Source organism: Oryctolagus cuniculus, chromosome 3 (genome assembly GCF_051225735.1).
Source record: "Oryctolagus cuniculus isolate XC-2025 breed Fujian yellow rabbit chromosome 3, ASM5122573v1, whole genome shotgun sequence".
Classification (NCBI taxonomy): domain Eukaryota; kingdom Metazoa; phylum Chordata; class Mammalia; order Lagomorpha; family Leporidae; genus Oryctolagus; species Oryctolagus cuniculus.
In genome coordinates, this window is record NC_142869.1 from 8,246,400 (window position 1) to 8,259,886 (window position 13,487).

The 13,487-nt window shown below is 51.6% G+C and overlaps 1 protein-coding gene across 2 annotated transcripts in view; it reads left to right on the forward strand.

The window, feature by feature from the left end:
* The first annotated feature begins 461 nt into the window (after positions 1–461).
* GPR55 (G protein-coupled receptor 55) overlaps positions 462–13,487 on the forward strand; it is a 28,876-nt gene continuing 15,850 nt past the window's right edge. Inside the window, exon 1 of one of the 2 annotated variants that reach the window (XM_089328909.1) lies at positions 462–934. Coding sequence is in view for 1 of the 2 variants with exons in the window: in XM_051848105.3 (XP_051704065.3) it covers positions 1,492–1,498 (7 nt within the window). In the remaining variant the exon portion in view is untranslated. Of the gene's footprint in view, positions 935–970; positions 1,499–13,487 lie in introns of those variants that run through there. The other variant, XM_051848105.3, reaches the window with a different exon arrangement.

Sequence of the window (13,487 nt, forward strand, 5' to 3'; positions counted from 1 at the left end):
TGAGGAGGGGCTGAGCCGGCTGACACGGCTCCCTGCTGGCTTCTGGCCATGGGTGCCTTCCCCGGGGCAGGTGAGCCCAGACACCCATGAGCCCCCACAGTTCATGGCCCCCTGTGTCCAGGAGGCCCTGGTCCTGGCTGACCCCACACACAGCCCCTCTGACATCAGGAGCCTGCAGGGGCCTTGCTGGGAGAGGCCAGGTCTGCCAGGGCCCTGTCCCGGTGCCTACGCCCGCGGGGGGCCCTGTGGCCTGGTGCGGGGTGGACTTGGTACTGCCTGTGTCTTGCGCGTGGGTGTGATCGCGGGCTTGAAGCGCTGGCCCAGGCCGGGAGTGCACGTCTTGAGGGGAGCTCGGGGCTGGGGCCCCCGCAGCTTCCCCGCAGACACACATGAGCCGAGCCACTCTTCTGAGTCACCAGACCCACCTCAGGTGGTTTCTCTTCCTGTAGAGACCTGCGAGCCATGGCGCACACGCTTGGCAAAAATAGCCCCGGCCTTGTCCTGCGCCCGGGGCCCGGGAGCTCACTCTCCAGCCGCGTCTCAGCACCAGGTCTCTGGATGGCCAGGGATCCCAGCTGAGGGCCAAGTGGGAAGCGCGGGGGAGGCTCAGCAGTGCCAGCCCCTACAGAGGCCGAGAGGCCCCAGGGGAATCAGCAGCTGTGAGGTCCAGGCTGGCCCGGCTCGCTGTAGGGGTGCAGGGCGGTGCGTGGACCCAGCCACGCTGAGACGCGTGTGGGGCCTGCCGGGCATGGACACCTCCTGAGGGTGTGGGTGATCGGCACCAAATCCTAAACCCCAGGAGTCTGCAGACCACAGCCGCCTTCCTCTGCTTGCAGCGTGGTGCCCTCGTTAGACGTCAGGCCTACATCAGACACTTCCAGAAAGACTCCTAGGCCTTGTCGCTCCTGGAAACTCTTTTGAGTTTTGTTTCTGGGTGAGTGTGTGACCGCTCTTCTGGGACTTCTAGGAAACTTGCTCTCCCTGCCCCTTGGAGGGGAGGGGACCCCCCCCCCCCCGTCCCTTGGAGGGGAGGGACCCCCCTCTCCCAGAGCCCTGCTCCAGACCCCAGGGGAAGGGCCCTGGCCCTGAAGCGCCCTTCGCCTGTAGGCTGCCCTGGAGCTACTTGAAGAGCACCTGGTCCCACCCCCTCGGTTCACCAGCAAGAAAGTTGAGACCCAGAGAGGGGAAGCACCTCTCCCTGGAGCAGGCTGGCGGCCAGCGCTGCTGGAGGGGAAGCGGCAGCTCACAGTCGCTCAGCTGCACCAGACCCCCAGCATGTAACAGGCTCCGGGCCGGGGAGGGAAACCGAGGCATGGAGCCTCTGACCTGACCTTGCTCTCATGGGACACACAGCGAGACTCCCGTGGGCCTGCGTGCTGCCCGCACCTGACGCGGCTCCGTGGGCTGGGCCAGGTAGCGGGGCTGGCGGCAGTCCCGGGCTGGCGGCCTCTCAGACGCAGCAGCTGCAGCAGGCGGACCCGGTCTGTCTCGATGACGGGTGAGATTTTTCCACGAGCCCTCAGCTTCCTCCTGTTCTGAGTCAGCCCAGAGTCGGGTGGGGAAACCTCCCCGGAGCCTTCCCCGGTGGACCGGGCTTGCGTGCCACCACCCTCCACCAGGCCACGGCCGCTGCCCCAGCTTCCCATGGGGAAAGCACCGGGGGCCAGAGATGACGCACTGTTGGGAATCATCCCGTGGCCCCTGAGCAAGGCATGAGTGGCAGCCACGGGTGGGCGTGGGAACCCGTATTCCTAGCATCAGTTTACACCTCTGGGTCTCGTGCTGAGGGAGCTGCCGGCCCCTGGGGAGCACGGGGACCTCTGACTGCGCTCCGTAGTTTAACCGGATGGTTCTCCACCCAGCCTAGCGTCTCTTGGAGAGGCTGGGAGAGACGACACACTGAACATTCTCGACTCTTCTCTGAGCGAGAGATTACGAGGTCAGGAGCTGTCTGCAGGCCTGGCCTGGCCCGGGGCTGGGCTCTGGGCTGCCCCGGAGCAGTGGGGATGGAGGCAGGGTGGGAATGGGCTGCCTGATGACCCATGAAGGGCTGGGCTCTCCTCTGCCTCTTCAGCTTTGTCCCAGCCCCGGGGGGAGCACAGCTTTTCTGCAGCCGAAGCAGACTGAGCTATTCATTCATTCATCCATCCATCAATCCATTCATTCATTCATTCACTCCCTCTTTCATCCAACAAAAACTCTCCCAAGGACCTGTCTCATATGAGGCTCCGGAAACAGCATCTACAAGGCACCATCCTTGTCATGGGGTGCTCCGGACTTCAGGGACAATCCCCTGCTGCACACAGATGACCCCGAACGGCCCCCACTCTGCCACGCTGGCCAAATCCCATGGAGTGAAGCAGGCAGATCAGAGATCAGGGAAGGCACGGGTGGGATTTGCAGCAGTAAGGGAGCGTCTACGGGGAAAGAGGCGGCAGTTGGGTGGAGCAAGGCGGACCGAGGAGTGAGGAGGGGGCCGCATACTGCAGGTGGTCTTGCTGGTTTTGCTGGTGGGGGCTGGGCTGGGAGACCAGGAAGGAGAGGCTCAGATCAACTTCCAGCAAAATCCTACGGCTACATGCTCTGTCCCTGTCGTGTCTTGTCGCTCCTGGCACTGTGGCTCAGGCACAGACTGATGCCTGGGCACTGTGAGGGTGGACGTCCACGCCGCTCACTGTGGCCCACGGGGACTGGAGTTTCAGGCATGGAACCCAGGTAGGACGCCACTGGCCTTGGGGACATTCCAGGGCCTCCTGGAACCGCACCCCTGCAGACTGCTCCCCCCGGCGTCTGGCCCCGAGGTGGCTGGGACTCCAGGGCTCTGAGCAGAGGAGGAGGAGGAGGAGGAGGGCTTGCAGCAGGGGAAAAGGGACTCCCTTGGCGCCTGCAAACCTCCACCAGGCTGCGCTCTTCCTGCTGCCCGAGTGCTCTGGAAAATCCAGGCCGAGGCGGGAGGAAGGTTGGTTTGGTGTTGAGCCACACAGCTCCGTGTGGGCCCTCAGCTGTGCAGAGGCAGCTGCGGGGCTGCCCCACAGGGGCCGCTGGCTCCTGGAAGTTGTGGGCAGCTGGGGACACGCAGGGCACAGGAGCTGTAGGAATCTGCATCCAGGAGGAGGCAGACCTGGGGGCAGGAACCAGCACACAGAGGCCGGGCTGCAGGTGCCCAGGGCCGAGCCTGAAGAACTGAAACACGGCCTGGGGCTGGAGGGAGCTCCCAGGCCCTTTGCACACACCGGGGCATTCCCTCTTCCTTAAACCTGAGAAAGCAGTAATACTGAAAGAGGCGTTCATTTCAGGGTTTAAAACATACAAACCAACCACCTCCATAAGACATTGGGATGTGTGTGTGTGTGTGTGTGTGTGTGTGTGAGAGAGAGAGAGAGAGAGAGAATTGCCTCTACAGTGTTGTAGATAAGCACATCTCCTGCCTTGGCTTGCATACCTCTGGCGACAGAGGGCTCACTACCCAGCAAGGCCGCTTTGCCTGCTTTCGGACAATCCGGTTGCAGGATAGATCTCTTGGCAGCTCTGGGATCCGTGTGAAGTCACACCACGGACCTCAGGCTTGGGCAGGTGCGTCGCGGGTTCCCTCTGCGGCTTAGGAGCAGCTGTTCTTTCTATAATTCCTCCTGGTTGTGGCCCTGGCTGCCTGCCACGTGCAGCCCCTGCAGGCAACAGCCAGCAGCCCCTGCGGTGGGGGGGATCAGAGCCCAGCGATGGGAGAAGTCGTCACCCCACCGCACGCCCGTTCAGTGTCCCAGGTTCTCGGGAGAGGCTCTGAGGCCTCCCCTCATTTTCCACTGTCCTTTTTTTGGAAGGGTGGCCGATTTTGTTTCAGCCGTAACTGCATCTGTAGTTCCTGAATCCACATCTGTCCCTGCCGGTGCCTGGGCCGCCACCTCCCACCGCGTCTCTGACTCACGCGTTGTTTGAGAGACCATGTGCGGGAAGGCGCAGCGATGTCACTGACGCAGAAGCCCTGCGGCCCCCCGGGCAGCACCAAGCACCAGCTGTGTTCTTGGTGGCCGGAAGTGTGGCCCTGGCCTTTGCACACCTGTGTGGACAGGGGGGTGGCAGACTCTGGGAGAGACACTGCTCTTCTGAACCCAGCGTACCCCCCTACTGACCCGCCGAGTCTCCTCGTTTTGGGGGGCTGTTCAGAACTCTAATTTCTCCCTCACCCTCGCGAGTGATATTCTAAGAGGGGAGTCCTAGGGTCTTTGCCTCTTCCTCTCTGCTCGTGGCTTCCTGCATTCCCAGCAGGTCCCTGTTACAAACAACCGCTGTCTTACCCTCTCGGTTCTTTTTACTAAAAAAAAAAAAAAAAAGCACCAAAGTTATGCTCTTTCGTGTGTGTCATCCTCCTCTAAGTGTGCCTTTTGGTCTTCTCCTTGTTTCCGATGGACAAAAGGTGCGTGGGTTTTGTTTCTTCAAAGCAATGAGCGAGGCTGATGTTATCGTCGCTCAGAGCATGCGGGTGAGCCCCCGCGGACTTGGCTCTCTCTCTCTTCTATATTGAGACATTGCAGTGTTTCGCTTCCAGTTTCTATTGTAAATTGTCTTTCTTTCGTCCTTTTAAAATAGACAAGAAAATTGCATCAAATATCCAATTTGAAAAATATTGAAGTTTTAACCTCTGTGCTTGCTTCTGTTACTAGTTGGTCAAACTTTGGGGAAATCAAGTCTTAGCCATCTTCTGCTGCCCTCCCCCCTTCCTTGTTAAGGGGTGTTTCGAGTCTCTTTTACGTTGTTCCTCGAGCCTTGTGATCTGATGGCTGACCCATGCACAGATGAAACTTTTTGGTTTTTATGTAAAACAGAAGAAACCATAGATTGGCTGCCTATTTCTGCTCTCTCACCCATTTTTTGCCTCGACCCATTATCTGTGACTGCTGTCTATACAGTGTCTTCATAATGGAAATTTCCATGAACTTTCTGGAAGGTTCCGCACTTGTGTCAGTTTCCAATTTTTTTTTTTTACACCAAAACAAACTTATCTCTCAATTCCACTTCCATTAATCTTGTAGTCCCTTCGTGAAAAGGAAAGTCAAAAATTAGACCTGGCGAGTCTCCTTCCCCCCCTCCCCAGCATTTAATGTAATTTTTAAAAACTCCAGTTGTTTACATAGTAATAGTAAATAACTAGAAAAATACACCAAAGCCAACAAGAAGAGAGAGAGTGATAAAAAGAAAAGATTTGAAAACCCCCTGTGCTCTAACAGTAACTACTTTGACATATGGATATGTTGTTCTAGGTTTTTTTTTCCCCTCTATGCGTGGGTTTTTAATAACCATAGCTGAAATCATTCTGAATGCATAATTCTACACTTTGTGGGTTTCACCTAACCTAGTCAGCATAAACATGGCACAGACAGAAACATTTTCCATTGAGTAGATTCACCGCAGTGAAATTAAAACTCTTGCTGATGTTTGAATGTGTCTGTGTTGTTTGCTTTGAGGGAAAAAAAATGCCGAGGTGAATGTATTTCTGAACATGGTTTTTCCTTGTGTTGCATAATTTACTTAGGGCAAATTCTCAGAACCACCAGATAAACGAGTAATACGGTTTTTTTTAGTTTGTCATATAAATTACCGAACCCTGCAAATTGGCTGCGAATCTGTCTCCTCAGTGACTTTCTCACCCAAGCCTTGCCAGCTGCCTGTTAAGTTGCATAAGCAAAAATGTTATCTCTTGATAAAATAAACCTTCTTCTGGGAACTGTGTCCTTTGTCCGTTTATCGATTGTGCAGTCTTGAGAGCCTGCATTTTTGCATACTCTTCGTAAAGGATGGACGCCGTTTATCTCACCTACCGGTTACATTTTGTTCCCTCCAGTGTATTATTTGGTGTTATAATCTGTTTTAAAGGTTTATTTACTTATTTGAAATCTAGAGTGATAGAGAAGAGGCAGAGACAGAAAGAGAGAGCAAGTGATCTTCCATCTACTGGTTCACTCGCTGAATGCCCACAGTCGCCAGAGCTGGCCAGGCCAAAGCCGGGAGTGGGGAGCTATATCCAGATCTCCTACATGGGTAGCAGGGACCCAAGTATTTGGGTCATCAAATTCTGCCCCCAACAGCATCGCAGGAAGCTGGATCAGAACCAGTAGAGGGAGTTGAGCCCAGGCACTCGATGTAGGATACAGGCATCTCCAGTGGTGGCTTAACCTACAGTACTGTAACACCCACACCTGACATTTTTTAACAAAATGTTTTCTATTTTTGTGCTGTAAAACCTGTTCCATTTATTTTCCACTTCTGTTGCTTTTCAGTCATTCTAAGTTGACAAAGAGCGTTCCCCTCCAATGACTTTTGCTGGGTATCAAATTTTCATCTAGTTTTCCTATGGTTTCATTAAAAAAAAACTTATTTCCAGATTGAGTTTAGAATTTCTCTCTTGTCCTTTTCTTTTTTGGAATTTCTTTATCTATAGAGTGTGAGATGCAGATCTAAATTGGGGTTTGCCTGCAACATAAATTATTGGCTAAGCTCCCTTCTGGGTTGCTGATTTTGCTTTTCTTATTTCTCCTCTGTGTTTTAGTGCATTCTCTGGGATTTTGGGGGTGTTTAGCAAGTGTCTGACTTCAACAAGACCCCCTTTGCTACCTCACCATGGAAGACCAAGTGCAAAGACTTTTCTTAAAACCTATTGATGCAATCTGATGCCTTCTCATTTTTGCTTTACTGGTGTGTTGCAAAACATTCCTAGATTTCCTCCCATTTAAACCATCTTGCTTTTCCACAGGCAGTCCGATTTGGTCGTGATGGGTTATAATCTTAATATACTGAATTCTACCTGGGAATATTTTATGTATAATATATAATGTTTTATATAGAGATTTTCCTAAATGAACTTAAGCCGTTTTTTTTTTTTCTCTTGTGCTACATTTGCCAAGTTCTAGAATTTGGGCAAATTTAATAGTGGAAACTGATTAATATTGCTATACGTTGTGAAATAGTTTCTAGAGGGTGAGAATTGTCTGGTGCTTGGAAATCTGAAGTAAGCTCAAGCCTGTTTTCAGAACGGTTCTTGGATCACAGCCTCAGTTTCTTGCACAGTCACGGGTCTAATCAACACTTTGACCTCTTCCCTGTGCCAGTCACACAATTGTGGTTATTTATGTTCTGCCCCAAATCATCAGCTCCGCTGAGGCTTTCCGATGGATCTGCACACAAGTCATAGGACGGCTTCTGGCTCTTTCTGATCTCTTCGCCCTCCCAGCTTGATGTCTTCCTATTTCTGGTTATGATGTTAAGACCAGTTGAGGTCTTGCCTTGATCTTGGTTGTTCCAGAAGTACTGCTTCGTTTGCTGTTTATGGTCCCAGGGAACAACGGAGCCGATGGGTTCATTCTGGCATTTTCTCTTCTCCAATTCATTTGGTTCTGCTTGTATAGGATTTTTTTCTTCTGCTTCCCCTAAGGTTTTTTGCTCTGTTTTTTTCCCCTAAGTGTTCATGTTGAGTGCCTAATTCATTTATTTAGCACCCCCCCCCCTTTTTTTCCTCCTAAGAAACTGAATGAAAGCAGTTAGGGCAATGTGTTTCTCTCTGAATAGTTTTGGCTGCATCTTGAGAATTTTTTTTAACACCCAATCCAAAAAGTTCTTCCAGGCTTAATTACATCTCACACGTTTTGTTTTGTAGTTTTGCTTTATTTTTCAATAGCCAATTATATCTCTTTTATTTCCCAGACTTTTGTGCTTGTGGTCAGAGGATATAGCCACATAACTTCTGTCTTTTCTTTATTTTTTAATGGAAGATTTTGTTTTTACTGGGCTAGATAACTCACTCTGCCAAATGTTTCTCAGACGCATGAGAAAAAAATGGATTACCTGTTAGCAAACTCAAGTAAACTATAATAATTAGATTATTTTTATAATTCTAGGTTCTAAGCTATATTTTGTCTACTTGATCTGCCCTAGTCTACAATGAATTGATGTCCACAATTAGGATTTACCTTTGCCGGTGTTATTTTGAATTCTAACACATATACTTTCATGCTGTGTCATCCAGAACGCTGTACCATGTTTGCATCACAGCTACGTGTTTATTTTACTAAAATAAAGTTACCTTCTTAATCCCTCGGCTGTCTTGCACCTTGCTAGTTAGGACTATTGACACTGATTTGCTTCTGTGTCTACACTATCATCTAACCACTCGATGGAAGTGTGCCCTTGATGAGAACGGAGTGGAATTTTATTTCTCAGTTGAACTGAAGGTCGGGGAGAACGATGCTTCACACTGACTGCTGTAATTTCTACGCTGAGCTGCTTTTTCCGTTGTGTTTCTCCTTTGCTTTGTTTCTTTTTATCTTTCTTAGTGACTTTGAAGACAGCCATCCTATATTTAGTAGTCGGTGGTTCCTTAAAAGTTTTCAAAAAAAAAAAAAAAACTTACCCATGTATTTCTGTAATTATCAAAGCAAAAGAACAAAGCCATAACTTGGGTTCACCTTGTGAACCCGTTCGCTCGGCCTCACGGATGCTGCTCCTCATCGTCCTCGCCCCCTTCGGCCGGCTTCCCGCGGGCTCACTTGTCCGAGGATTACGGCAGTCCCTCTTCACCGCCATTACGGTAGCGAGGGTGGGACAGGAGGCAGGACCCTCCTGAAACCGCGGGTGGTGCCGCGCCCGGCGCGGGCCGCCTTTCTGGTGGACGGCGTCCTGTTTCGCCTGTGCGTTTAAGGGCACAGGTGCTGGTCTCTTTCAGAGAGCCCGTTCTGGGCTCTTCCACCTGCAGGCGCCATGGCCGTTGTCTTGGGGGCTCCAAACCTTGGAGACGTCTCTCCCGCGCCGGCCAGGCTTCTGCGCGCTCCGCCCGGGAGAGGAACGTAGTGCGTGATCCCGCGATTCTGGCCAGGTTTCCTCCCTCAAACCACTTCCCGTGTGGGTGATCGCTCAGAGGGGCTTCCCAGGGACTTGGTTCCTTCGTGGGCGCCAGGCTCTGCGGGAATGGGGCTTCCAGACGGAAGCAGAGCGTCTGGGAGTGGCTTTTCCCACGCCTCTGACCAGGAGCGCGGCTCCTCTCTTCCCCGAGGCAGCCGCACCTCCTGGGCACCTCGCTGCTGGTGAGCCGCCAAGTCGCCGAGGGTCACATCTGCTTGCCCTTCCCCCATTCCGTTCTGTTTCTTTCCTGGCTGCAGGTTCGAATCCTCCAAGGAGGCAGAGGCGCCTCCTGCAGAAAAGTAGCTGTTTGTTGTGGCTGGCGGCGCCCCTGCCACAGGGCAGAGCCGCGGGGGGCGGGGGCGGAAGGCCCTCCCGGTGCACGGGGCACTCGGGGTCCTCTCCCAAATCTCATGGACGCTCGACACTGCCTTAGCTTCTCAGAGGACCTGAAGGGACGCAGCCCCCACCCAGCCCCCTGCAGCAGCAGCTGCCTCTGGCCCCGGGTGGCCCCAGGATGAGCCCTGCACGGACTGGCTTTTGTTAGCAGCTCCTCTTGGAGCAAGTTGGCTGTTGCATCTCCTGCTGCAGCCTGGAGCGTGTTTATGTCTTTTAATCTTATTCCGGTGAAGTGTCTGATCATCATTTTTCTGAAAGTTCTTAAGAAGATGGCTTCCTTGAACTTCCAGATTAACTTTTCAGATGTTCTGCTCACTCTGCCATTAGCTGAGAGTTTTTGCAAACTAATCTCTCTCCCCCCCCCCCCTTCCTTCCTTCTTTCCTTCCTTCCTGCCATCCTTTCTCTGGCTTCAAAGGTTTCCATTGGAGAACTGTCTCAGGTCTCTGGTAACTCCAATGTGCCCTTGGTGAACTAGGCAGGTATATAAGCTAAAACTGATTAGATTTGTGAGCTGGAAGACCACGCCTTCGCCACGCCCCTGTGTGACCCATGCCCCTACCTGATACCTTCACCACACCTCTGGTGGCCTCATGACCTTACCTGGCCACACCTGGGTGCCCACCAGCCAATCAGGTTAATTAACCACTCCCCTTTGGAAGTGGGTTAAAAGCTGGGACACGGTGTGGCCTGGCCCTTCTCTTTTCCCTGGCCTCTTGCCAGGAGGGGTCTTGCTGTAGCCCTGCGCCTCCAGGGAGCATGGCCTTTGGGCCACCTGCCCTAGACTTCCTGGCCTAGATGCTCCTCCACGTGGCTGGTTCCTGCTGCTCGGTATGAACCCAGATTCACCTCTCTCTTAAATAAAGCTCTCTGCCTCTGCTTTGCTGCCGGTGATAAGCAGTGGACAGCAGCTCAAGGCACTGGCTGCACGTGGCTTTGGCCTGCTCTCTGCTTGGTATGGACGCTACCCCGGTTCCCAGACTTTCCCCTCTCTCCAACCTGAACTAAAGCCCTCACTTTCCTAGATACTAAATAAAAGTCTAAACTGTACCATGCTGCCTCGTTTATCTGTGCCGGTATTTAGAATTCTTCTCTAAATATTAGACAAGAACCCTCTTGGGCTGATTAACATTGGGGATTTATTAATAAGCATATGGTGAAATCGAATGGCACCCCAAATTCCAGTAGCACATGTGGCACTCCAGATAGCACTTCTGGGGAACTTTAAAGGACCACATTTTTATATAAATTTTAGGGGGTCATGTCGATTTCATTGGGACGGTCCTGCCGGACCTGCTGAGAGCCGAGCCCTGTGTGGACTCTGCGGTGTACCTGTCAACTCAACGGCTGCCGCCACACGCCAGCACCTTCGGTTGTGTGCTGCTTTTGAGATTAGTTTTTTCCTTTGCTAACTAAATTTTAAACAATTCAGCCAGAGTTTGAGTTCATTTCTGTGCTAGTCTTAGACCCACCAGCAATAGGGTGGACTCAATCTGTGAAATCTGAGCATGACTCAGCAAAATCACTGTGCGGTGTGTCTGAGCATGACTCAGCAAGATCACACCCTGACCTTTTTTTTTTTTTTTTTTTTGCAGTCTTGTTGGATCGCTTGATTTTATTTGAATTTTTTACTATCTATTTTCATTTATTTGAGAGACATGGAGAAAGAGAGAGACAGAGAAAGCCACAGATCTCTCATCCCCTGGTTCATAGACCCCTATGCCCACAAGAGCTGAGGCTGAAGCCAGGAGCCTGGAACTCAATCCAACTCTCCCATGTGGGTGGCAGGGACCCAACTACTTGAGCCATCCTTGCTGCTTCCCAGGGTGTGCATGAGCTGGGACCGGAACCCAGGCGCTCCAATATGGGATTCTGTGTCAAATACCACCCCTTGTTGGAGCTCTTTGAACACCGGCTTGTGTTTGTCTGCGTGGGTCTTGGTTTTCCGCTGCCTCTGCTCTGCCGTCTTTCTCGCCCTTTGGAGTTGCAGCTCTTCTCATTCAGACCTGGCCTGGGCTTTGGCCCACTTTCCTATCACTTTTGGAATTTTTCGTATTGGTTCCAGATTACGTGAGCCTTTTTAAAGAGAGGCCTGTGGCTGTGACTCATGGCACGTGAGTCAGGGGCAGGCTGCCCGCCAGCTGGCACTGATTTGGGGAAAGCATAGAATCTGTAAGGCCACCAAATCAGGTCATCTAGAGTCCAATGGATGACATGTCTACCTATCTATGAATATATATATATAGTATTCCATATGGGATCCTTTTTTAAAAAATGTATTTTACTTACTTACTTTTATCTAGTTGAAAGGCAGAGCAAGAGAGAGAGATTGAGTGAGAGAGAGACAGAGACAGAGAGACCCTCTAATCCACTAGTTCAGTACCCAAATGGCTGCAACAGCTAGGGCTGGACCAGGCCAAAGTCAGAAGCCAGAAGCTCCATCGGGGTCTCCTACATGGACGGCAGGGGCTCAAGCACTCTGAGCCATCCTCTGCTTCCTGCCAGGTGTGCATTAGGAGAGAGCTGGATCAGAAGTGGAGCAGCAAGGACTTGAACTGAGGCTCCGATGTGCGATGCAGGCATCCCCAGAGTCAGCAGGATCCACCGTGCCACAATGCCTGCCCTCCCATAGGGTCTTAACAATATCCAAACCGTGGGGGCGGCCGTTGTGTTGCAGCCGGTTACGCCTCAGTTCAGAACTCCCACGTCCCATGTCCAGGTTCCAGTACCAGCCAGTACACGATGGCCTGTCGGGGACCAGCCAGCGACAGTAGGAGAAGAGAAAGAATGACAGGAAACACAAAGTAAAAAGAACAGCAGGATCCCCGAGTCTTCCCTATCTTGGTATCTTTGTGCTTCTTGTCTTTTTATTTGGCTCAGAGTGGTTCATCAGTAACTCATGGTGTCGTGGGTGACAATAACATCACAGCTACAAATCTACAAACATGCTAGCACAGAACGTTCTGTGTGTAAACACGAGTGACAAGCTTGTGGCCAACCACGGGGTGCTGTGGTGCCCGTGCAGAGGACGCAGGTGTGCCTAGTGCCCAAGACCGCGGCACGCGGGCCACCATAAACTTGGTTTCTCTGAAGACTTTCCAGAACCGTCTAGGAGGTCAGCCCAGGGCAGTCACAGCCTGTCTCAGACACTCGCAATGTTCCACAGAACAAGGAGAACCCAACAGTTCCCCCTTTTTCTTTGTTCATCTTTTTAATCTTATGCTTTTCTTTCAAGATTTATTTATTTACTTGAAACTCAGAGTTAACAGAGAGAGGAGGAGAGGCAAAGAGAGAGAGAGATTGTCCATCCACTGGTTCACTCCCCAGATGGCCTCAACGACAGGAACCAGGAGCTTCCACGTGGGTGCAGGGGCCCAAGGATTTGGGCCATCTCTACTGCTTTCCCAGGCCATAGCAGAGAGCTGGATTGGAAGTGGAGCAGCCAGGACTTGAACTGGTGCCCATATGAGATGCCGGCACAGCAGGGAGCGGCTCTGCCTGCTACGCCGCAGCACCGACCCCTTAATTTTACATTTTTGATATCTGAGTGCATATCCTTTGCCCACATTAGGTTTTGCCTTAGCATTCAGATGAATCTGAATTTGCTTTATATTCAGCCTAACAATCTAGAAAGGCAGGACAGAATGCAAGGTCCAAACAATAAGTGTAAGATAATAATCAGAATAGGTCCTAGGAACATAAGAGCCACACCAACAACGAACTCTTTACATTCCAAGTTTCGGTAGATTTATGTGGATTACTAACCTTATTTTAATCTATCGATTTCCTTTTGTGTTACATGGGAATTATCGGTTATGTTAAAACAATACGGGCCAGGAAATTTCCAACATCCGATATTTTCTTTTAGCAATGAATAATCTGTTAGGTAGGAAGTCAGAAATTAGCTCATGTGTGTGTGACAAAGGCCTGAGGAATTGATATCTACAGGGGTCCAGCATCCGCATCTCAGAGTCATCCCGATAACCTTCCAGGTGCAGCCCAGTATCTGCACTTCAAAGTCCCGCCTGGACCCTGAGGACCTTCCAGGGGGTCCTGCCCCTTCTACCTGGCCTGACAAGCATCCTTCCTCTAAGGTGGGCACCCTGGAGAGAAGCCCCCTTGGCGGATGCCAGCCAGGCTTCCCCTGTCTGACAACTTCAGGGGGGAAACTCAGAAAGGAATGTTTCGTATTTACACCCAACAAGTC